The sequence below is a fragment of the Motacilla alba genome, chromosome 7 (assembly GCF_015832195.1).
Source record: "Motacilla alba alba isolate MOTALB_02 chromosome 7, Motacilla_alba_V1.0_pri, whole genome shotgun sequence".
Taxonomy (NCBI): domain Eukaryota; kingdom Metazoa; phylum Chordata; class Aves; order Passeriformes; family Motacillidae; genus Motacilla; species Motacilla alba.
In genome coordinates, this window is record NC_052022.1 from 30,564,593 (window position 1) to 30,591,139 (window position 26,547).

The following is a 26,547-nucleotide window of genomic DNA, read 5'->3' on the forward strand; positions in this document are numbered from 1 at the left end:
TGTTTTCCGCTTATTTTAAGTCTTCTACTGCTCTCAGTGATGTCCCTGGAAGACTCTACTGCAGACCTGAGCCTTTACTATTGGGTACCCAAGCTGGCACGAGGAAATTTCAGCCCGTGTCAGCTGTTCTCAAGGGCTGTCAGCTGAGTCTGGACTGAGAAATAACAATGTGAGCACTGCTTGTCAGCACAGTAATAACCAGTTAGCAGGCATGAACTGGAAATTTTCCCATTCTGTTCCTCAAACCTTCACAGACTCATTTTCCCTTAACCTTCACAGGCTGTAAGGATGCGCTTACTCCCCATACACACAGAAATGAGATGCCAGCTGTTAGACCAGCAGAGGAAAAGACTGAATTTACAGCAAACCTGGAAACAGCAGCATGGGACATGATGAAGTACTTGTACCATTTATTATCTGGTCTTGGTCAAATACTCTGGGAGCTCTCAGAGGCAAATGTGAGGCACAAATTAATGGTTAACTAGGGGTGTACAGGTGGCACACAGAATGCAGCTGAGCTGCTCCTGGAATCCTTCTTGAGAGCAGGAGCTCCCACATTCTAAAGTTACATGTTTTTCTGGAAAAGAAACAAAAAAACCCCAGAAAAACCCACCCAAACCAGAAACAAAACCTGAAAACATCTGCTCAACTCCACAGACCTCCTACAGTCTGCAACTTGTTTTCTCTTTTCAAACCTGCTGAAGGTGCTGCCAGGAAACTTCTCCAGGGGGAGGAATTACAACCTGCTGATCCTTCTGGCTATTGCACTTACACACTCTCGGTTCCTGGCTTGGCCCAGTATTGTGCAGCCCTCTTTGCCAATAGTAAAATAATCCATAAACTCCCAGGTTAAAGGTCATCTCATTCTGCTCATTCTCAGGCAACTCCATTATTTTCACTCTTTTTTCACCACCTACTTAGAAAAGTATTTTATTTACATTTTAGAAAGTATTTTCACTTTGATATTCCACTCTGAAAAGAATGGGGTATGCAGGAGGACTATTGAAAAATAGGATATCTGAGGATATCTGAGTTGCTTTTTGGACAGGATTGCAGTTAGGTAAATGGCTGTGAAAAAATAGAAATTTTCTAACACTTATGAATCCTCTGCCCCTAAAAAACTATAGGTAAATTCAAGCCATCACCAGCAGCTTTAAAAATGAAGCCTCAAGGAAGATGGCTCTTCTGTTACAATGTCTTCTTTAAAATTACTTTAAAGAAAAGGGGAAGATTTAAAAGAAAATATTAAGTATAAATTGAATGTCAGCACCATGGGGAGAAATCAGTAGTTGTCTCAAGGCAAGGCTTGCTGTTACTTCATTGTTTACAAAGGAGTAGGCCCACTTGTATCCTAAATCAGACCTACAAAGACCACAAAGGGTTTACACCATTACTTACACTGAGGACAGGAGGACAGATCAAAACCAGCATAAGTAAAAGATGAATCAGATCACCAACTTCTATTTTGGACCCCCAGAAACAGACATCCCGTGTAATCATGTCTTGATCACAGCCTTGCCCATGTGCAGGTGGAATTTATTAGGAGATTTCCAGGGCTTTCAAACAGCCTCCACCTGCTCTTACCCAAGGTCAGCTTCTGCACACTCATCTCTTCACTTTCACAACAACACTAACAAAGAGATTGTCCCACAGAAAAGTTCTTTTCATATTTGTCCGTGAAATGTAGAGACTTTCAGTCACAGGAAATGAGAAACAAAAATGTTCCCTGCTTATCAAACCCTCTAATTAGTACTGCCTGGATGAGAGCTGCAGAGTTATCCTCAAAAATTTTTTAAAAAATAATTATCTAAGTCAGGGTTCAGGTTTGCCAACTGTGATAATTTGGTGTCATTTAGCCTGGTTTAGATTTAATTGCATGGCACTTGATACAATGCAGCACATAGGGCTGTCTGCACACAAAATGACACCAATAAGCTGCATCATTGATTATCATATAACGTGTAGGTGAAAGTTTGAATAGTCAGGACCTAATGAATTCTTGCAATTAATTAGTTTGCAGTAGACAGTCCCCCAGTGCCTGCAAGAGCACCTCATGTCCTGTTCCCAGTTATTTTTTGTTCACATTGTACAAGACTGAAAACTGAGACTGCGTTAATAGAGAAACGTTCTGTATTTTTTTTTTGTGCCTATTTAGTTTGATTAAAATTTTTACAACCAGATTTAATATACTCTGAGAGTCACTGCAACGGAAATGCCAACACAGATGACGCTGATAGAAGCAGGGGTTGAATCACTTTAGAAATAAAGAGCAAGGTTGCCCTCTGGAGATTCTCTAGAAGTGCTTCTGAGAGCTAGGACTTTTTTTTTTTCCTTCCACAAAATAAATTTGCTAAAATGTTTTAAGAATTTTTTTTTTCTTTTAAATACAAATGTGAGTCAAGGCAGCTGATGCTAAGAACTTGTTACACCAAGATATGATGAAGCTACAGTTCAACCTAATGTCATTTACTCCATGGTTCATCACGTCTTTTCAACAGCAGTCTCATATTGCTGTGTGTCAGCCTGAAAAAAACAGTCACGGAATGGTCTGAGTTACTGAAATCAAAGTGAATTTTGTATTATTGACTCCTAGCGTGAAAAATTCTCAAGTGCCTTAATATTTTTTTAAAAGGCAATTTTCACAGTTGCAGTTTCTGAGTCTATTTATGCTGAACGCACAGGCTGTGTTTGGGCTCACCGTCGCTTGTAGCTACTGCTGAGGCAGTAACCGTGCTAGTTCTAGATGCAAATGTAAATACACGTTCTCCATGTATTTACATTTACATAAATAGATGTTCTCCACGTATTTACCACACGGATAAGCAGTTCTTGGAGGGATGTTTCACTAGAGCGGCTCCTTAATCCCACCTCAGCCACTGTCCGTGTGTCAGCAGCTGCGAGGGCAGCACAGGTGTGCCTGGTGTTTCAGGCGCATAGGGTGAAGACAAGCCGGGAGGGCAGGAATTAAGAAACCAGTCTTACTGCTGGAAATAAAAACCAGCCTGAATGCAGCTGCGGCGCACGACGTTCAGCTCTGAGGGCAGTTTGGCAATGCGAGCTTTCCCCACCTTCAGCAGCCAGCCCCACGGCTGATGTTACTGCTACGCGCGGCATTGCTCGCTTCCCCGGCAAAGCAGCTGCATCTCCCAATGCCCTCACAGCACCAGGCCATATCCGGGACGGGGAGCAGCACCCTTTCCCTGCCCAGGTAAGGCATCTGCCTTGCTTACTGCAAAGGCTGCCCATGGCGGCGAGCGGGCGGCCGCCCCTCATGAGCCGCCGCTGCCCCTCAGAGCGCCGCGCATGCGCCCCGCGCTGTGCCGCGCCGCGGAGCCGGGGAGGGAGCGGGGCCGCCATGGCGGGCCGGGCGCTGCAGGCGCTGCCCAGGTAACGGGGGCCGCCCTGAGGGGCTGCGGCGGCGGCGGCGGGGAGCGAGGGGAGCGCCGGCCCAGCCGGCCGGGGATCGCGGCCCCGCAGCTGCTGCGAGTTATAGTTTGGGCCTAGATCAGCTAGGCCTTCACTAACTTTCACCTTCAAAAAGAAGTATGCGATTAAAAGCCAGCGTAGCGTACCGCGGCACTAACGCATAACGTGGAGTTGGCTGGGTTTGTGCGCTGAAGTGGCTGAAAGGTGAAGTTTCTCACTCTGGCTCTGCTGTGTGGCCAGCACAGCCTTCCTCAGTGGCCATTAATAAATTACAGCCTCAAAATTAATAAGTTACAGCCTCACTGCTCAACACCAGTGGCGTGTTACAAAGTTTGACAGCGTGGGTCTCTCCTGTCACCCAGAGAAGCAAGAGCTCTTACGCAAACCCCGAGTAAATGTATGTGAAATGTGTACACACGAGGGTAGGTTTGTGTTAAGGAAGCTTTTGGAAATAGACGAAGGTTTTGACGAGGCTTTTTTTTTTAATGTCAACATTTTTTAAATGTCAACATACAGCAAAAAGGCTGTAAATCTTTGGAAGACACAGAGGGTCAATCATATCCCTAGTCCCTCTGTCCTGGTATTTTCAGGTTGTCCTAACTTAGAAACATTAGTAGCTGATACTGGTATCTGCAAAGAATTTCCAACTGTTTCAATAACAAAATTTGCCCTAATTTAATTGATTCTTACGAGGAGAATGTAAAAGAGTTGTGTTCCCAAGTTATTCTGCCACTGCTTTGCTTCCCAAGTTTTTCTGCCACTGCTTTGCTTAACCCAGCAGTCAGATATTCAGGGAATCCTGTGGCTGGTTAATAGTTTTAGCTGATTTTTATTTTTATTTTTTTTTTCAGGCTGAGGGCATTCAACAGACTGCAAGTAATATTGCAACATTTGGTAAGGACAGCATCGTGTTTGACTGAGTTGGAAGCTTTCAGGACTCTTTAACTGCCCTGAGGCACACAGCACATGCAACTTCTAATGTGTCTGCACACAGTGGTTCTGAACTCTGACATTCATTGCTCAGGCACAGTATTGCCCACATCTTTGAGCACATGGTTACAGCTGTCTATACTGTAAATTAAAGCTTGATTTTTTTTGGCTTTACTTTATAGATATTTCTTTAATTTATAGATAGTTTCTGTATTAGCTTCTGTAAATTCCTTAAGTGTCATCCCAATGTGAGTGTGAAAATAGTTGAGGGGATTTGCTTTCTACTGTTAAAAGTTACTTGAAGACAAAGCAGGGCGTACATTTGGGTTTGCAGTGTCAAACTACCAGTAAGGATACATGGAACTGTCATTGTTCTAATTGTTGCATTTTCAGAATGTCAGTTTTAAGGAACCATGGGTTTGTGTTTTATTAGTAGGGTGGGGAATTTTTCGTTTGTTTCATTTGTTTTTTTGTGTTTGTGTGTGTGTTTCTGTTGTAAATTCTATTTAACTGAACTCAAAATGTTATTGTAAAACAATGTGTGGTTCAAAAACTTGTCAGAGTTGTATTACTCTGAAGGACTCCAAGTGGTTTCCAAAGAACTGTTTAGGAAATGCAAATAGAAGTACAGAGGGAAAAACTTAGCATACAATTCCAGAATGCATGTTTTCTCATCCTAAATAGTGTGTTTTGAGAATATATTTCCCTAAACCCTTTTGTAAATATGTTACCCAAGTTACCTGACTGATGACATTTGCTTTATTTATTTGTTTTTGCGTGCACAGAAAATGTCTAAGCAGACAGATTCGGCAGCAGAAGTGTTGTTGGAAAAGAAAGGAGGTGCAGGAGTAATAACTCTGAATAGACCCAAGGCTCTCAATGCACTAAATCTGTCTATGATCCAGAAAATTTATCCTCAAATAAAGGTTAGTAGCTCCACTTCTACCCATCCACTATACATATGTTGTTTGAAACCAGTTTTAAAATGCAGTTAGACACTTCTCAGTGTACTGATTTAAAGGATGAAAGTTTGTGTGAGTACAATGAGCTCAGATCTATAGCATGGGAAAAACCAGACAGTGTCAAGCAAGTTAGAAAGGGGAGACACATCAAAGAACAGGCTATCCGACAGAGTTAAATTTAGCATCTTCATAGGTAAATGCATATCCATGTTAATACCAGGGCTGAATTAAGAGCAAGCAGTGCTCAGCATTTGTGTGTTCCTTTTGGCAGCACCCGCCTGGTCAGTTGGCACAAATTTCAACCCATACAGTGGTGTTGCCTCTTGATGGAGTGCAGTACCATTGTGTGGTATTACACTCCATCAAGAGTGCAGTACCATTTTCATGGCTGAAAATAAGATACCAGCCACTAGGAGGCAGGGGGTCAGTGTCATTGCTTAAATGAGAACTCATGGATTTGCAGGCACTGTTTCTACAAGCCAGTGAAGTACCATGAGATTTTAAGCACAAAAATAGTCTCTTTTAATTTAATGATGCTATTTATCATACACACAGAGTCAAATTCATTAGATACCAATATTTGTTGGATAATTGTCTGATGCCTTTTGGTGTTTATTAGACATTTTTGAAGCACAGCCTGAAAAAGATGGCATAGTTTTTGATTTCTGTCAGTTTTGTGGGGTGCTGCCTTTCTTCAGAGGCTGAGAGCTGTGCACAGTTGTTTTTCTGCAATAGGAAAGGCAGCTCTGCTGATCTCTGCTCTCATGGTTGAATAGGATGCAGAAGTGGCAGAAAGACATTTAGATTTCAAACTTCAGTTTATGACAATTTATTTTAAAGTATGGTTTGATTTGCTTTTGAAAAAGTAAAGTAAGAGTTATAGACACTAAACAGAGCAAGCATTATTTACACAGATTTTAGTCTTATGTGGAAATATTTACTTCTTTTTTTAGACATGGGAGCAAGATCCTGAAACTTTTCTAATAATTATAAAGGGAACTGGAGGAAAAGCTTTTTGTGCTGGGGGTGATATCCGAGGTAAGGACTATCCTCACTTAAATGTTTGATGTCTTTCCCATACTTGGTGTTGATTTCCTTTGTTTACTGTGACTTGGGTAAGCAAAATCTTGCTACACAAAAGTAAGAGGTCAGTTTTGTTGACTCTTAGGACACCTTGATGTGCAGATGCTATTCAAGTATTTGTCAGGAGACAACTGTCAGGACAGTGTATAAAAGAGTAAAATTTACATTTTTATGAATAACTGATTATAGCAGCCAGTCATTCCAGGAGGTGAGGGTTCTTGTCCCTACATTTCTCTTCCCAGATTTTCATTACTGACAGCCTCTTTCCAAGAAATTTGAAGGGCCCTAACAAGTAGCTCTGATAGTATTGGATAATTTGTGTCTATTGTTTTAGATGGCTAGATACAGATCTGTCAAGGGTGATCAATATATCTGTGATTATTTTTTAGCGATGAACTGCAGGAAATCTCCAGAGTGTCAAAATTAGCAAAATTGTTGTAAACTGTAGGTAAGCAAGCAGCTCAGGTTATTGTAATAACAATGTATTTTAATGTTATGCTCTAATTGGCTTCTCATTATTTAGAGTCTTCAGTATAGTCAGTTTTAAGTGATGTTGGTATGAAAAATATCACAAATGAGTTTTAGGAGGGGTTGGAAAATGGACCATACTCTCACAAGTATGTGACAAAGTGTCCAGCAAAATACAGTTAAATCAAATTTGAGACTTATGTTTGCATTTAAATTTGAGCAAATTTTCTCAAATATAATAAAGCAGGATTAAGTAGGTCTCAATTTGCTGTAGGAAAAGACCCAACTTATGAGGCATTATTTTCTTTTACTTGTATTTTCTATTAAACTTACAGTTATCTTTGGAATTTTTATTTCTCTTAAGCCATCACAGAAGCGGGAAAAGTTGGAGATAAACTGATACAAGATTTCTTCATAGGAGAATACAGGCTGAACAATGCCATTGGTATGTTAATAGCAATTTCTGAAACAGTACAGTTTTCATAACACTGGCTTCAAATGTAAATTTATCTCTTTGATAATCTATTAAAGACTGTGGTAACATCAGAGAAGTAGTGATTTTTTTTACCAAGTTCAATACCAGTAATATAACATATCCCATTTTTACACCTTGCATGCAGAATGTGTTTCTTTTGTTTGAGTTACTGTGACAGCCACTTTATCCCATCCCATTGTTCTTGTTAGTTCTATTTCCTCTGTGGAAGAATTAGTTTTAGCTGCAGACACTGCAGTTCTGCCCTAAGTATCATTGATCTGCTTCAAAGAAGACCTGAGGTAAAAATAGATGTGTGGAAAATCATTAATATTCAGTCAGAAAGCAAAAGATTAAATTATATCAAGGCTTTCCATTTGAATAGACTGCATGAAAGAGTAGGGCTGCATAACTCAGGAGTGAGCTGCCTTAGTTTATTGCAAAGACACTGGGTGAAGTTTGCTGAAGTGAAGCATATTAAAAAAGGATATAAATTCTTTAAGGTAAAAGTCAAGAGTTGAAGGTTTTGATGAGAAGAAACTACTCCAAACATATTTTAATTGAATTTTAAAATGTAGTGTCCTGTATTAGTCACTACAGGAGGAGAGGTACTGTTGCTTGGCTTGATGGAAGAGCGCAGCTATTAGAGTAATTCCTGAAAAGTTGCTTATACTTTGTTTGACAGTTTCAGGACTGAGCATGCTTGTCATGTGCCTTTCTTTCTTTCACCAATACAAGGCAAAAAAATAGTTTAAGGTTTCACATAGTTGGGAAAAAATAGTATTACCTTGCCAGTTGAACTTGATGACAATTCTCTTGCAAGGGTACATAATTTAAAAGTCTGTTTTCTTATTTTTAAATTTTTAAAATTATTAGCTGTTCAGTGTCTCTAATGCATATAATTAGAAAATCTAGATTTTTGCTACCTTTAGTATGACTGTATTCCTTTAAGCCTGAGATTTCTGCCAAAAATATTTATTTTTATCTTACATTTTACAACTTAAAAATACAGCGGGGAGCTGCTGCATCACAGCATTGCAATGGGAAAGGCTTGCTGCTACAGAAATTTGGTTCAGGGAGTAGCATCTACAGTCTATGCATTAGCTTGTATGTTCGTGTAAGAATAAAGTTCAAAATACTATTCTCTTAACATTTTCTAACTACTGATTTGAGGGATTGAACTGCCTTTTAAAAGAGTTTTTTTTTTTAAACAAGGCTCTATATAGTTGTTACAGAAAAACTCAAAACATGGTTGCAGGGGATACCTGTATCAGCAACCTCTTTGGACTGTAAGTCTCACCTGAAAACACTGAATACAAGGCAGCTGATTCATTCACAGTGAAGTTCTGAGTCTTTCCATGAATGGTATTTGAAAGCATTGGGGCTTTAGTTTTATGCCTTCTGAAGGGCCCAGCAGATGAAGTGTGTAATTCAGGACATTGCCATCTGAACCTGCCTGCACCACGTTGAGGGCTGTATGCAAGAGCTGCCATGACAGAACATGCCAGCATTGCAGAATTTATAGTCACATTGTGGCTGGAGCCCATCCATACTTCTGGCTTTGTAATAAAGCACTGAAGGGCTGGAACACACCCTGTGCCCTTAATCCAGACTGTGAGAGGGGGTGAAAGGGCATCTGCTGTGTCCCAACATCAGACAAAGCTATTTACACTGGCTAAACTGTCAGGTACTCACATAACAAACAAACAATGATTGATAGTTGTATAATGTTCTCTTACAACACTCACAATCCAGTCAGTCAGAAACTGGTGTTTCTTTTCATTACATGAGGTACCTTTATTGTAAGATGATAATATGATTACTGCTTAAATTCCCATTTATTTTCTGCTGGTCTTGCTGAAATAAGATGTAGGGAAACCTGTCATGTGGCAGCTAGTCACAGGTCCGCTCTTGAAAAAGAGGGATGATTGTTTTCCTTGATGTTTTTTACAGGCACCTGCAAGAAGCCGTACGTGGCGCTTATTGATGGCATTACAATGGGAGGGGTGAGTTAAGGACCTTACCTGATACCTGATAGATTGTTTTAAAGTCATCTCATGTTGTGTCTGTGAGTTGAATGAAGTGCACACAAGGCATTTCCACCCTGTCCATTGAAGAACAAACATCATAATGTGAACCTTTATCTCTTGCTTGTCTGGCTGCACTGCTGCCCTTGTAGGGCCTCTGCTGTTCCTGGATAGCTAGTGCAAGTGCTTTCTCCAGGAACGGAACAGAATCCGCTCACTGCTGGAAATAGCCCTCTCAAAGGCTCTCAGAATACCGAGGGGGAGTTTATATATCATACAAAATCTGTGAATAGTTCTCCATTCTAAGTGTATTAAAAACAGAATTATATAAAAATACATTTAAAGAGCAGCTCTTTTGAAAAATGGGGAAAATTCTAAGCTACACCTCAACAGACATTCATGAGTTCCATATTTTTCCAACAAACAATATGGAAATGCATCTACTTCCTCACCTCCGTAGTACTTTTAAAACATCATTTGTGGGATACTGATTCCACACACTAGTCACCCAGGGCTGCACCTTATTACTAAAGCAACATAGAGGAGACTCCATCATATTGCTAGTTATACTCAGTGTTAATAATTTTTCAGCAATTGCTGTCTATGAACACCATAAGTAGATAGTTAACAGGGCAATGCCATGCTTTTTTTACATGCTAGAATTATGTTTTAGTGAGTTTCACATCTGTAGGATATATTTGCACCACATCAGAGAGTGGATTAAAATAATCTTCAGTTATTTTTAACACTGAGTTTAACCATGAAGCCTGTCTGCCATGTCACTGCTTAGATTTGTATTGTTTTCTGGCATGTCCCTACGATACGGGAGTAGAGCCTATTTAAGTAAAGTTTCTCAAAGATAGACATGAGAAGTGGAACACTAAATGATCCATGACCTTTCATGACTCTTTCCTTTTCATCTTTCCTTACGCATTTCATTGTCTGTTTTAGTCCTCTCAGCTTTTGATGGAAACACACAGCAGCTCTCTCGCCCTTTGCTTCTTTGCTACCAAGCCCCAAAGATCTCAGCTGGAGAGCCGTTCCCCCCAGCCTAGCGTACTTACATTGTTTCCAGCATAAAGGCCACTCGTTCTGTAGCTCTTCTTGCAGAGAAAGTGCTTTATTGACCATAGGAGTCCTGAAGGTTTGTAGAGAAGAGATAGGGAGTCCATTTATTTTATAGACTCTTGAATAATAGGATGGAAAGCTATGAATGAGCAAAACTGCCCGGCAGCCAATATCTTTTAAAAGGTCCTGCAGATGGCTTGTTATGACTGTGGCCTGAGCAGGAACAGACTTTTGTCCATTGAAAGGAAAGTGTATTTTTGGATTGAAAAGAACATAATGGAGTCAGATGATCCTGTATTACTAAGATTCTATATGAATTCACTTCCCTCTAAAGAGCTTTTAAAAGACAGCAATTAGCCTGAAACTTTATTTTGGGTAATCAAATTTTAGTGCCTGGATAGCCAAATTTCAGTGGGACTGTGACACAGTTTAACTGCCATTAGGGTTTGAATGACAACTTAGCTTGTGTATCATATCCTAGAAGTAGCATCTTTACTTGAGGGTAGGGGATTAGATTTTGACTCAGAAAGTATGCAGCCTCATTTAGGGGAAATAAGTAAAAAAAATCACAGAAGTGTGTTAGAAATACTCAGATACTATGTGCTTGGATAGGAAAAATTGCTACTGGTGCACAGATGCCACAGATCTGTGATAGTAAAACCTAGAGTTTTATCCAAAAAATGAACTGGTTCTACTTCATTATTGGCTAGGGGCTGGTAGATGGTTTTGGGAGCTTCATTAACCAACAGATGGGGCTGTGGAGCTTGTTCTCAGCACCTTGTCTGCTCTCCTGCAGTTCATCAAAAATTGATATTCAGTATAAATATATCTTTTAATCTTTTTGTAATTATTTGGAGCAGTAAGTTGAAATTTGTAAGACAAATCTGTTAGAAGCAAAGGTGACTGCAGTTTACTAAAAAATAGTGAAATGAGTTATAAGTACCACATTTACTGCTAAAGGATGTGCTCTGTTGGAAGGGACACTGGGCACACACTCTCACATTGCTAAAAACTAGTTCAGATTTAGCTAATTTCTGGCTGTAAATTTTCTTTTCCTTGAAATTAAGTACCCGAACAGTTGACAAGAAATTCAGAAGTTTGAGGCTTTAAAAAATATTATTGTCTGCAAATGCCATCCTAAGTTTGGTCTTCTGGTTTTAGAAAAGTCACAGTCTTGTCTTAAGTTCTTTGGAGATGAATATAGGTGATTTATAAGATCAGGTCAAAGCTATAGTATTAAAAAAGGCTTTGGCGCAAAGTAAGTTACTGCGTCAGATACTCTCTCTAACAGACAAAAAGATTCATAAAATTGTTTTTGAGACCTGTTTCAGAGCCAAATAAAGCACACTAGACAGTCTGAGTGGTGGCTCTTCAATCAATGATTTGGCTCGGAATTCAAGGAGACTATTTGACAGAGGGGAAAAAAAAACAAACTGGGCATAGACTTTGGAAGTTGGTGAAAATGGTCAAGGTCACTGGAATAACTTAATACAGTTAAAAATCTGCAAAAAAACCCTAAGTAGCTTTACAAAATGAGAAGTACATTTTCAGGAGGAAAGGCCATTACTTTTAGTTGATAGAAGAATCTGTAGCAGCATGAATGAAGTGCCCTTTTTTGTAGTATCATATTCTAGAGCATGCAGGATTTAGAAACTTCCTGAGCCAGGCTGTATTTCAGAACCACAGTGCTAAGTAACCATCAGTGGTCACACTCACCTCTCTGTACATCTCATACTTTTTGACAATAAGTGGGCTTGCTGTTCAGAAAGGCCTCAGATTTCACAGTTGAATGTTGTGCTTTGTGAAAAGGGACTTGTTGCTCTTTCAGGCCTATTGTCTAATGCTTATTTTTTTTACTGATGAGTAAAGAGTGTTGCTCAAACATCAGGATTCTTGGCCTTGGACAATTTTCTACAGGATTTAATCCTTTAGTCGGGTCTCCTATGCAACATATTTGCTAAGTTTGTTTTAGCCTTGCTTTGAAAATGTAGCCTTTTTGTTTTAGGATGAGACAACATCTCCATGTGCGGGAAGTAGGTTTTAACTTTAACTTACATTTAAACAACATTTTCAGAATGCAGAAATAAGTTTGGTAGAATTGCTAACTATCTTAAATCCTTTGCAAAGCACTGTGCTTTGAATTATTCCAGCATCTTATTTTCCAATCTTCACATTTAGGAGGATTAATGGGAAGGTTTTTCTTTAATGTAGTTTCAAATCCGACCAGATTTCCATTTCTGACTCCCTCAAATTGTGGGGCCCAGTTTGTGAGAGCAATAGCAGTACACAGGACTGACTCCTCTAATCTTTCCTCAGAGGAAGACCTCAGGAGTACAGACTGGGAGAAGAAGATATCAACCTGTGACTGGGTCTTTGGGTTCCTGAGTGGCTTTCCTTTAGTTTTGTCGCCACACCTGGCAGTATGGGTTTTTAGGCAAGGTCTTTTACTTACACTGAGAGTCTACATCTAAGTTATTTACTTTGAGTTTCCTTAGGGTGACTATTGGACAGTAGGATTTTCTTAAGAACTATTTGAGTGTTACTCTCTTGTGTAATATGAAATAAGTTAAGCTTTAGACTACACAGATGTTTAGAGCTGGGAGGAGCATCAGGATTATTCTTTTGCACTTGCATTAGGGTTAAGTACAGCTATATGACTGCCTAGCTGATTTTCACTTGATGCACTCAGAACTCTCCAACAGCAGGAATGCTGGTTTTTCTAGATGCCACCTGAATGCTTAGTTATTCCTTCAAGCTTGGTTTCCCTGGTGTCTAATGTAAGTCTTCAGTACATGTAATCAACATATTCCAGTCTTAATCACAGCTCCCTGTGGACATTTTGAGATACTTGGACTCCTTGCTCCTAGTCCTCTCTCTTTAATTGGTATAAGGATAGCTATTCAGCCTTTCTTATAGATTAAGTCTGTTAGTCTTCTTGCAATCCTCTGGAATCTCTCCCATTTGTGTGCTTTACAGTTTATTGCCAGAGAACCAGACAATATTTTAGCTGGAGGATTCATCAGCACCAAGTAGAGCAGAATAATTATCCTCCCTATATTACAGAGATATTCTGTCACAAATAATATATGTAAATAGCAGTTTTGAAAGCATCCAGTCCTAGGAGGACACCACTTCTACTTATTCCCAAAACTGTTACTGTCACCTCTTTCGTCCTTGCCTAACATAAACTTCCATCACAGTACATTTCTTTATTGCTTACCTTTTACCAATTTAAAATCTTCTTCCTTGAACTGAACTCATTTGTCAAAGAGTCAGTTTTGCAGAGTCACCCTTTTCTTCAAAGAGTACGAAGGAAAAGAAAATAATCCTTTTCTCTGAATTCCAAGAAACCTGGGTGCCTTATGAGGTGGCCCTGGGCTGATGAGGCTGCCCAGGTGTAGTGAACCTAGGCTGAGTGTTCCCCCCTCAGCCTTTGGCTGCCTGCTGCTGCAGACTCTGCTGTTAGTGTGATACCTTTGGGAGTTCTTTTCACAACAGCACTGCCTTATTTGTACTAATTACATGGTTGCTGTAAACCCCTGAAAAGCATCTAGGCATTTATTCCATGGGAAGCACACTTACCATCTCTGTATTTGAATTACACCTTCCTAAGTGCAGTTATTTTCATTTTGTTAGTTCCTCCAAAGCGAGATGGTTTTGAATCTTGCCCTTCAGAGTGTTTGCCTTCCCCAAAAGTAAACTGTGAATTACAGAAATCCTTGTTACTTCATCATCCAAGCAGATGATGAAGATGTCAAATGAAGTTTCATTGATGATTGGCTCTGCATGACCTCAGCTGGGGTACCCTCTCAGTTTTATTGCAAACTGTTGCTAACTCTTAATATTGTTTCAGAGGATGGTGCTCTCCATTTCCCAGTGATTACATCTAGGCTGTGCTTCCCTGGCTTGCTTGTGAAAGGAAGCAATGCCGTGCATGGGGAGACATCACAAACATTGCAGTTTGAAATATGAAGCTTTCTCAGAATGCTGCTTAATGAGTGATGCCATTTTAATCAAGGGCTAATGCAGGTGTTCCAGACAAATACCTGCAGCCAAATTCCTGAACCTATTCCATGGTTTGGAAATATTAGTTCTATTGTTCATCTTCCTGTGCATCTTCTCTTCTGGAACACGGAATCAGAATTACTGCATCCGTGTTGCAGTAGAAGAGTAAACTCAGTACCCAATATTTAACTTTAGCTCTTTTTCACATTACTGCCATTTCATTTTTAGCAAAACATTCCAGATGCTGACATTGCTAGAGGAATCTGCCTTTCCTTGTAAATCAGATCTCAGGACCTGACAGCACATCTACCAATAGTTACAAACATCTACATTTACACTTTAGCAGGATTTGGTCAACAATCCTTATTAAATTAATATTTGTTCTCAAGTAAATTGGTAGTGATGTCATAAGCAGCTTGTATGTTACCATTTTAGTCAATAGATTTTAGAACACAAAGGAGCTGAGTTGACCAATAACTGTCTTTATCCTGCCCCATTTTTATCCAGATTGCACAGCTGTAACTCTTCAGGAATGTTCCTTACACTATCAACATAAATCTAGTCATATAAGTTGTGTGCGTGTAACTTCTACTCAGAAGTGTAGATAGCAGCATTTGAGACTAACATTCAAAAACTAGGAAACATTAGGATTAAACATATCTATAAAATCTCACTTTTTTTGCCCACGTGTGATGCAATTTTTAATTACAGGAATGTGCATTTACAAGTGGATACTGCCCACAGAACAAAGCTATCAAAGCTATTCATTGATGGTTTAATTTGGGGTGCAAATTTTATTGAACATCATGGAAAAACTGCTTAATAGATTTTATATATATATATATATATATATATATATATATATATACACATACATGTGTATATATATGGGGCTTGGGCTGACTAGCTGCAGCATATGAAAGCTCACAAAATACTATGATTTTACATAGTACTTTTCTACTGTAATGGACATAACTACCCCTTTAGGCCTTTGTAAAGCTAGGAAACTGGAACCTAGAAATGTCAGTACTTCTTGGGACTTCTCCCAATTCTTATTCTTTTTCTTCCTTTTTTGTAAGTATGTCATGCCTCTTGTCAGCCATCATGCTCTGGAACATCTTTGGTTTTGTTTCGATTTACACTCTAAAATCTGCCCTGGAGTAAAAGTAATTGTCATCCTAAACCTAGATAAGCTGCTTTCCAGTCCTCTCTCTGCCTGTCCTCCTCCCCCCTCGCCTGTGTACCACAGAGAAGCTTGTGGCCTGTTTTGTCACCAGTGCTTCAAAGCTGAAGGGAGCTTTTAGTGTGAAATACAACACAGATTTTGCAAGTACAAACAAATAGTTTTGAGATTGACTTGTGCACTGCTTACCTCCTGCAATATGGGGTGTTGAAAACAATGCTGAGGCAATCCTAAGAAAGGGTTCACTCCTTGCTGCTGTTCCAGTCTCTTTGCCATCTGGCCACGCTGCTCTGCCTGCTTGGCTCTGGTGTGTGATCCCAGGGATAAATGGTGCTCTTCATTTTGGGGCTAATCGGACTAGAATGTCAGCAGCTCTTGTCATTGACAAAAAGAACTACTGAATGCTCAGTCATTTGCACATGATGTTATTCCCCAAAGGGAATCATAAAGCACTGTCTTGAATACAAGTATTTTAAATTATAGCTTAGTATTGGTACAGTAACTAAAATTCCTTTTCTCTCCCTCTCCTTTCTACAATGACTGAGATTTTTGCTGGCTTCTGCACAGATTTGTTCTTTCCATTTAGTGCCAGACTCTTGCATGCTAAAAGTCTCTCTATTTTTCTCTAATTCTAGGCCTTTGTGTACCTACCTAGCCTCATATTGAGAGTTATCTCATTATTTCCCTCCCCTTCCCTTTATTATAGATCAAGGAGTAAATGTCTAAAGGGAATTATCTTTGCCTGCTTCTCCATCCTTTCATATATCTGCTCATTTTCCTCAATTCCTGAGGAATTTGAGTGCTCATTTTCTCCTTGAGTTGTAAGACTTTCAATCAGTCTTACACTTTCCAAGCACTTTTTTCAGCTAAATAGAACATCATTAGAAAAATCCTCTGGATTCACTCCTGTTATCCCAAATAACTGTGCCACTGTTTAAATAAAGTTCTGATGCATATACCTGTCTTTAAGAACAAGAAGTGTTTCTTCAATTTCAAGATAAAACCCAAAAGCTCAGTTATGCGCTGATGCAAGGTGCTGGAACAGGTTCCCTCCCACGTGTCTGTCCTCCATGCAGACATCAAGACATGATGAGCTGGACACAGGAATTTCTTGCAGTAGCTACATTTTTAGGTGATACAGAGGTGCAATTCTTCCAGAATTTTAGAAACAATAAAAAAGCTGCATTTGCTGTCTTTTTTTCTGAATACACACGGCCAGTTATGTATAAAGAAACAAAATTGGGATGAAAAGAATGCTTTCAAAATGTAAAACTAGAAAAAGTTGCACTTCTTCTAATTCAGAACAATAGGCTTTTCAGATCCAGGTCTTCTTACATCTTTTTTCTCTCTGTTGCAGCACAGGTCTCGTGTCCATAAAAAATTGTGCAGATTATGATAGCTACCCTAGGAAAAATTGTTTGTGCTGACTGAAAACTAGGGCTTTTAAAAAGTCAATCTCAATCTGGTTGATAAATGACACTCACGTAGCAGCATGGGTGCATAGAATGGCCTGTGTGTCTTTTCCCCGAGTTTCCTTGCAAGAAGAACCTGACCTAAATGATTACTATCCATGTAGTTGGGTCAATTTGTTTAAACACTTAGGGGTCAGAAGAACAAGTCTGAGACATCAGATATTACCAGAGATGATCTGTCTCCAGTCAGCTTGTTGTGCTTCTATGTGTCTGTAGCAATTTGGACTGGGACTCTCTAATACATAACCAGTATATGCAAATAAATATTTTATATTTAAATTATATAACATCAATAGTTTATGTTTTAAAATAGCACACTAAATTATCGAAACGTTCAAAATACCCTCTGTTTTTAATGATATTTTTAAAACACTAGTATAGAGTTGATTTATATGTCAGCAGCCAAAGAAGGTGATACTCTGTGTCCAGATTGATCTGTCACACTGCATTGCTCTGCCTCACTGTGTCATCTTGTCTGTTAGTATCTACAGATGAAAATGGATTATACTCTTTGGAGTGGACCATAGCATTAATGATAAACAAAGATTAATTTTGATTCAGTTTAAGATTCATTGTGTCTGGGTGCAGGGGGTAATGCTCTTACATCCATGATTTTTGATCACCGTAGCTATAAGCTCCTGCTGCTTCCTGAATCAATTCCACTCACTTGCTTTGCCTTTAAAAACATTTTTGCTGCACCTTGGCTATTTTTGCACATTTGTATGCAGACATATTTGCCCTTTGTTGTGTTATGCTCAGTTATGCTCAGTTGATTGCTACATTTCTTTTTGGTTCTAGCTCTACCAGAAGCTATTCTCATGCAGTTAAAAATGTAGGAAATGTAGTCTCTTGATGGGAGCTGTTACAAAAGGACATTCACTGCAGTCAGTATTGGTATTTTCATAACACTGCTTACTCAAACAGCTAAAAATTATTTACCAGCCTGGTGAAGGTAATGCAAGCAACATCCCTGAAGACCTTTTCTATTTTATGTTTCTTTTATTGTGTTGCCTAAGCATTCCTAGGCAGTGATTCCTTTACAGTGTGAGTAGATTATTTAGTAAATAGCCAAGTGTGATGCATGGTTTTGCTGTGACACAGGTCTGCTTTTCTATGTGTGAGCAGGAAGGGAATATTTATTTCCCTCTGTATAGTTCTCTGTTATGCTGGCCCTCAATTTCTGAATAACTTCTCTAAGTTCTCTGATTTACTAAATGTGGGTCATTCTCAATTTAAGGTAATACAGCATTCAGGACACAAAAGAGTCACAGTAGTTGTATTTCATTTCTGCATCTGCTGGTCACATTGTTTTTCATTAGAAAAATACTTGTAATAAGGTTCTGTATCCAACATGAGAAAAAAATGGAAATCAGTGATGAAGTTTCTATACACAGTCACATAATGACTTTTGAAATACAGCACTGAGTGGGCAGTCTTGTATGGGAAATAAAATTCAGATACTCTACATTGTTTTCTGTAAGCTTGTTGGTGAATTCAGACTGAACCGCTGTATAATGATGTGCCTCCCTGAGGTATGCTGAGACTAACACAGCCCCATGCTATGAAGATCTACTGTGAAGAAAACCAACTCTATCTCAGCCAAAACCAGTCCAGTAGTTTAAATTGGTTGCTTGTTAATTTCTTTATTCTCCTTAAGTTCTAGTCTCATTCTGTAAGTACCCTTTATAAAATTCAGCTGTCAGTGGGAAAAGAAGTTTCCAGCAGTAATAGCCTGATTGACCATGGGAGTGTATTACCCTGGAGAAGTCTGAAGGAAGACATCAGCTTTAGTATATAAGATCATGAAAAGCAGAACTCTGACAATGCAGAATAAAGTGTATTTTAATAGAGATATTATAGTGTTAAGACTTGTATGTGTAAATGCTGGAAGTACCTGGTGAAGCGAACACAAAAGATTTTTTGATGGTGTGAAGGGCCTCCTAAGGGGAACTCTAGCTATGTAAGAGTTCAGCTAAATGAAAACAAAATAAAATTAGAAAATCCAGAAATGGAGGAGGAATGCATTTAAGCTTGTGACTGGTTTGTTCTTTACACAGGATGTATTTAACTAATGAGTATCTGTGTTAGATCTAGAAGGTTTAACATGCAGTGGTACGTTAACCACTTGGGAAGTCACAAATAAACGAAAAAAGCACATCAACACCAGTAAAGAAGTTACTGGGATTTGCGCCAGTAACTAATTTTTCTTTCAAATTTTTATCTCGGTACTGGATTATTTAGAAATGATCTTCAAAGAAGCAAGAACATATTTACACCTATTTCTTTATAATGAATAAAAAGAAAATATAGTTTTAGTTCTCTTAAATATACATCTGAAATAAGGCTGTACAAAACTTGAAGGCTATCTAGAAACAAATCCAATTATGGCTAAAGCACTTGAGAAAGTGAAATCTGATTTAATTACTTCTTTCTAAAGAGAATTACATCTTTCAGCTTTCTATTATTAGAACCCGCCATTTATTTTTATCACTCTAAAAAAAGAATAAGCTTGGAAGAGAAGGTCCCTTCATGGAATTCACACTCGAATCTTTGGTACTTAATACTCAAGCCAAAAATTTGAATCCTTAAACAAAATTCTCATTGCCAAGAAAACAAGCCAGAAAAAAACGCTTTGAGATAGATGGTATTTGTATTTTTAGATATGGGATTAGAAAATACTAATTTAAGCATTAGAAAGACCAAAATGGGCATGATTGTTATTTCATTATCTTTAGAAAAAAGTCATAGTTATTGCTGAAAAGGCATAAAAATAACAGCAGGCTTTACTTAATGCAGTGAAAATATGCTATTATGACATTAAAGGAGTTGGAAGCGATGAAGTCACATTTCCATTTCATTTTGGAGTTCTGGAGCTGTTTTAGGAGTGAAGGCAGCTTTACACACAGCATTGCATTTTTAGGACAGCTAAACACAGGCCCATTGCTCTTGCTGCTGCTGAGATCTGACCAGTGCTCAGAGAAAGGACAGATAAGGGGTGAGACATAAGGTTTTACCCCTGTGCAAATAAGATTCAGATGTTTGCTCAAATCCCATTTGCCTCCTTGGAACAGCAGTGCTTCATGTGAATACATTTGGCTTAGTTCCTGAATATAAAATTGAGTTTGATAACCACTCACCCTACGGGTGCATTTCTCAGGAAATTAAACTGGAATCTTAAAAACTTCATACATCTATATCAAAACCTGAGAGTGGCAGATAGTCATTACACAGAGGAAACTTGAAAATATTTTCAGATTTAGTTGTGTATCAACCTAATGGAATAAATTAATTTCTTCTCGGGCCAGGGAGGGGTGAGAGGAAATATAATTTATATTAAATTGAGATAACTTTAAAACATTTTTGACATAAAAACCAATGAAAGATCTCTGTAGATAAACTAAAGAAAAATAAGTTCTACTCTCACCTTGAAAACCTGTCCAATACATACTGCTTGTCCAAGGGAGTATCACCCAATTAAATCCCAGTGTTTTTGATGGGAAGTATGAAATACTGTCAACCTGTTTGTGCAGACTAATAGCCTTAGTCAGGTAAAGTACCCTTTTTCTAGTATTTGAACAATTTAAAATGTTCTATAAAATCTGTTGTATCCTCATCAGACACTGGCTTCTTTTGGCCAATGATTTTTAAGAGATCTTAGTTTTAACATCAAACATGGATGGCTGGAAGGTCTGAGTAAAGGGAAAATTACAGTGAGGAAGGGAGGTAAACTGAAATGGTGGAAAGGATGAAAGAGAGAATATTTGTGTGAAATAACTACTTGTGAATTACTCAGCAGAGGGTCTCGTCTCCAGATAGGATCAAACACACATTTCTATTGACAAGTAGGTAACCTTTGAGAAATGAGATCTCATTATGGATGTTGTGGTTATGCCCTGTAATCTAAGTATTCTTGGATTACATCGAATATTTTTGTTTTATTTGTCAGTTTGCTTCTTGAAGATTTATCTAAATTAAATTTATTTTGTGTAAAGTGATTTTTTTTTTTAATTGGGACTTGCTGCTTACTACCTAAATCCAAAAATATGGCATAGACAACACCAGAAATTCTTCTGCTTTTGAGGGAAGGGTTTCATCATTACAGGCTGCTAGAGAATTGTGGTAGGTACTTAAAAATGTGAATACTGTTCCTGACTTGGTGAACAAAACTGCCCAGGATAAGAAATTAGTTTCTAACCATGTATTCTGAATTTTAATCAATAATGCTGAAGGCTTTTTCTGCTTGAAATACTTCTGTGTTTATAATGTAGGTAATTATCACATTAGAAGAACAGTTAATTATTAATTCTTTTGAAAGTATTAGGATGACAAATTTCTGAAATTTATGTATTTTTCAAAAGTATTGGGTTTTTTTTTTGTGGTTATTTGAAGTAGGTGCAAAATTTATAGATGGAATAACATTAGCAAAAGGATGTCAACTCCCTTAGTAGTCCAGTGGAGATAACAGAGTCACTCATGGCTTTTTGAAGTTATTCTCTGTATGACTCAGCCATCTTTCAAAGCATAGAAAAAGCTATTTCAGCCAAATGAGGAAGATAATATCATGCTTTATTAGTGTTTGAACCATAAAAGGCCCTTTAATATTTTGTTGAGCTGCACATGGTAAATCTAGTATTATTTAAGTTGTAAAGCAAAGCAAGAGGTATGTTACATAGAATTATTAATTTTATGGTTATTTTTGTGATTAATCGTTACCATAATTGTGGTTATGATTATTTTTACCAGTAATTTTATAACTGTGTCCTTTGCCTGCACAGGGAGTTGGTGTCTCAGTCCATGGACATTTTCGAGTTGCTACAGAAAAGACTGTTTTTGCCATGCCAGAAACAGCAATAGGTATGTTTTAAGAAATTATCAAATGTTAACGTGTTTAGGGTTTCACTGCTTGTGTAATCAGGGTGAAACGTCTTGGACTGAAATGCTTTGGTGGTAGGGAAAGAATTTTAAAAGGGAATTGGAGACAACCATATGTGGAAAGTATTTTCTGTTAAATGATCAGAAACTTATTGGTGTTCTGGGAGTTGATCATTGAGCCTCTTAACGGTGTAGACTGACACAAAGGCTGTCAGGATAAAACTTTGTTTAGAAAGAACTAAGTCTTGCTGCAGATGGGGGCAGATAAAGTCTGAAGCTCCCAGTGGAGGTACAGCAGCCTGACCTTGGGAACTCAGTATGAGTCAAACTGGGTGTACCACAAGCTGCTCTGCAATGTTATAGAGACAGGTTTTGGAATTCTTGTAGATTATTAATGTACATTAATAATTACAACTGTGCACAGATTGTGCCTAGGCAAGATCACAGTGTCTTCAGAGTCACCCTTTTCTTGTTTTAAACAGCAATATGTACCTTGTACTTTCTAATGTTTGATCCTACAATTTCTTTGTCAATTCGGACAAAATTGCTTTCAAAAAAGAAATGTATCCCAGAGCTACATAAAGATACAGGTATGGCTCAAGAAAAATGAGTCAGATTAAAGGGAACTCTCCTGATGCAGCTGTCAAGCACAATAAAGCATAATAAACCGCCCAAATACAAGCAAGCTCATTACCATTTTAATTCCTGAGAGAAATATTAGAGTAATTCCTGCTAGCTGATAAATGTAATGTAATTTTTCTGAACAAGTCAACTTGGGATGAAAAACCCAAAAACTACTTCAGACCTCCAAGTATTTTTTCATTGCTGAAGAAAAACTTAGTAAACTAAACTTAAACTTTAATACAACATGAGTTTTCTAAGCTCTGAAGTTAATAATCAGTTGTTGTACATGAAAACCATTTGAATTTAACAATTTGTATTTGTATTTTTTAAACTAAACAGAGGTTCATTGATGTATGAAATTATTCTAATAATAAAAGCACCTTCACTTTCTTCTTCAAAGGGAAAGATATGAGTAGTTTTATATTAACAAGAACTATGTACTTTACACAGATTTCTTGTGTTGACAAGGACTTATTTAAACAAAAATAGACTGTGAAGACGAAGCTTAGAAGTTGCTTAGGAAAGAAAGTAATTAAACCCCTTTTAGGATCACTTAGAAGTAAAACCACTGAAATCTGTTTGGATTTAAAGGCTTAGCTGTTTTGATCTCTGTGTAGTGTGTTTAAAATGTCTGGCTCTCTAGATACTGTATTAATTGCTTTTTTCATGTGCTCACTTATTTCAGTAGGCATGACACCTTTGCTGTGAAACGAAAACAAAGCATTCATTCAGCTGCTCTGTTTTCACACAATTATTCTGCATTTGTACAGCACCATAAATAAAAGGATACAGATAAATATGCCACTTAGCAAATAGAAAGAAAAGGCTGTTCTAGACTGTAGGAGTTTGACATAGATGAGATAAAGCACTGGAAAGCAGCACAGAAGTAGGAAGGTGTGGAAAAACCGCTGGTGGGGAGAACAAAGGATGAAAGTATAAAGTATGGGCTGTGGGGTGATGTTACACAAGAATGGATACTTCTTTGCATATCCCTGCTAAGTTTTTAGCTTTCTAGAAGTCAATGCTAATAAATTCCCAACCCTCTCTGCCAGGCAGGGTAAGAATGTGCCTTTCTTCTGCTTGGCAAATGCAGAGTTGCACCTGTGTCAGAGCACAGACTGCAGGTCAGCAGTACAGGCAGAGGCTCATGGCCTGGGCAGCCCAGCAGTAACACAGCTCTACTGTTACTTGGTTGAGAATTGAAATTGAGAAATGATCGCTAAATGCTAACAAAAACCCCCGAAATCAGATATGGAATACATTAAGAGAACCCCAGCAGCAAAGAGAAACATATGAGAAATGTTACTGAGAGAAGGAGAGTATGTAGAACGTGGACAACAGGAGTAAAATTATAAGAGAAAAAGGAAGACAGGAAAATTGAAAAGGATACAGTAGAAGCTATAGCAGACTGTGCAACCAAGTAAGTTTAAAGTGGATTAGGTAGACCTTCAATAATCCTGTTTTTAAATTCCTTAATTAAAGAAACCTTCATTCTATTTAGGTTTATTTGCCTCTAAAGCTACTTAAGCTAATCAACTTCACAGTTTATTTAGAACTGATTTCCTATGTATGGCCAAGTGGAATGACACTATGAATCCAAATAGAAAGATGTTTTTCCTCTGGAAATGTGCTGGAGTGTGGGGGGAGCAGTAGTCCAGCGTCAGTATTATTTTAAGTATAGCAAAAAGAAAAAAATATTGTTGCTGTTGTTGTTCTGGTGGATGGAGAGAATAATGTAATTGCCTTTTTGCTTTGGAGGGCATTTTTAAGATAGGTATTACTTTCAAATGAGGTTGGGTTTGGTTTTTTTTATTGCAGTGGAAGGATATCCAAGGGGAGACAGATGAATAGAAACATAAAACTAAATAGAAGTCTTGGCATCACTGCTGTGATGGCTCAAGCTGAGGAGGTAAAATGTAGAATAGACTATTTGAGAATGTGAGTACAGATGAAAAAAAGGTAAGTGATGAATTTGAGTTAATACAGCTTAGGGCTTTTAAAGGGTATCAGCAAGGCATTCAGCATTTCAGAAGAGTTGTATGTCTCAGTAGCCTGGGAGATGAGGGATAAATCAATTAATGACAGCACACACATCAGTGGGAATAGAATACTACAGCTGTAACTGATAGGAAGTGACTCCTAAACCCAACCTTTTGATGTAGTCGAAGCAGCAGAACAAAAAGAAGACCAAGAGGGAACCAGAGGAGAAGCTGAGATAGGTTTAGATAGAAAGATTATTAACAGGGAAACACTGAAGAGCAGCTGTCTGAAAGAAACCTCCCCTTATTGCATCCAGGGGAAGGAATATTCCGGGAGGACTAATTTCTCATGTCTCAAAATACTTGGAATAGGGTCTTTCTGTAATACCTACATTGACTGATGTGAATTAAACCAATTACATGTGAGTGAAAAATTGCCATCTTCTATCAGAACCCCATTTAAACTCCTTACGTACATCTGAATTTTCCCAGTTAACAGCTCTTCTTTGGCAACTGCCTTACAGGTTTCTTATTGCTCATTTGCATTATTTTTCATTTGTTTTCATGATTCATTTGATTCATTCTCTGAAAGTGAAAAAAAAATTCACCACACCTCTAATTTCTGTAGAAGACTTCAGTTTCATGAATGCACCATTGGCATAATTTCAAGGTAGTACCTGGACCCTGCTTCTATGCATTCAGATTTCTGAAACCAAGACTAAATACTGAAATCAATCTCAATACTGAAATCAATAGCTAAAGTTTTCTCAAGTTTAAGTACGTTTAAAAAGATGTCTAAATTTGTTTTTTAGTGATCAATGTATATAACAGAAGGCAGATACTTTCCAATACAACTTTAAAAAGTATTTGAAACTCCAGTCACAGCTTTAAATTCTTTAAAAAAAATTACCCTAATCTGTAGATTTAAAAAAGTATGTAAGAGAGTTACTAAACTGGAGAGTTTAATATTATTTTTAAATTTTAGCTTAGTCACAATCCTGTCAAAGATCCAAGTACAAAGTCAGCATCTTGTGCCTCCACCTTCAGGAAGACCCTGGTAATATTGTTGAACTATTATTAAATTCTCAGCCCCCAAATTTGTTCAAACTAAGCTGTGCAAGAGGCACTTCATCAGTGTTTAATATTTTTATCATAATAAAAGATTTCAGTGAAGAAGCAGCATCCAGTTTGAGCTTGCACAAATGACTTCACAATTCTTTGGGTCATTTCTGTTTCCTTGCTGAGAACACACTTGATTTTTCAAGCATCTAAAATTGTCTCAAGTTGTTGGCAAATAGAATAAATATTCTTTGGTATATGTTTGTAAAGTATGTGCCAGTGGAAAGGATGAAGTTTGGAAAGTGTTCAAGAGTTTGCTTTTAAAAGGAAAGGTTTTGATGCCAGAAAATTCAAGCCAAGTCAAGGAGAAATTTGGGCAAGGTTGCTGTGCTTGTGTAAGGAAGATGAAAACAAGACAAGAAAAAATTGCTGCTAGTGATGATTAGTAGAAGATCTCCCTTCACTTTTGTTTTGTGTTGTTTCTTGCAGGCCTTTTCCCTGATGTAGGTGGAGGGTATTTCTTGCCAAGGCTCTCAGGAAAGATTGGCTATTACCTCGCACTGACAGGCTGCAGGCTGAAAGGAAGAGATGTGCTAAAGGCTGGCATCGCCACGCATTTTGTGGAATCGGAAAAGGTAACGTGCCAGCAGTGCTGGCCAGGGCACAGCCCACAGCCACGCTGAGAGCTCTGGGGTGTTAGCACCCCAATACCCTGTTAGCAACACCCGTGTCTGCAGAGGTGCACTTAGCTGGCCGTGCCCTGCAAACAGGCACGGTGAGACACTCTCAAGCTGTCCTTCTAACACTTGCCAGCTGGTGACAGCTTTGCTTGAAGGAAGGAGCAAATGGTGCTGTTTTTCCAATTCCGCTGTTGGGAGGGCATGATCTGCTCAGCAGAATGAAGCTGCTTGAAAAAT

General features: G+C 38.3%; 1 protein-coding gene across 2 annotated transcripts in view; it reads left to right on the top strand.

Moving 5' to 3' along the window:
• Window positions 1–2,994: 2,994 nt before the first annotated feature.
• Window positions 2,995–26,547, top strand: part of HIBCH (3-hydroxyisobutyryl-CoA hydrolase) — a 38,683-nt gene continuing 15,130 nt past the window's right edge. The window contains exons 1-8 of one of the 2 annotated variants that reach the window (XM_038142632.1): window positions 2,995–3,208; window positions 4,278–4,320; window positions 5,142–5,282; window positions 6,272–6,356; window positions 7,234–7,314; window positions 9,295–9,347; window positions 21,872–21,950; window positions 26,120–26,265. In XM_038142632.1, coding sequence (XP_037998560.1) covers window positions 3,093–3,208; window positions 4,278–4,320; window positions 5,142–5,282; window positions 6,272–6,356; window positions 7,234–7,314; window positions 9,295–9,347; window positions 21,872–21,950; window positions 26,120–26,265 — 744 coding nt within the window. In that variant the 5' untranslated portion in view covers window positions 2,995–3,092. The other variant, XM_038142631.1, reaches the window with a different exon arrangement.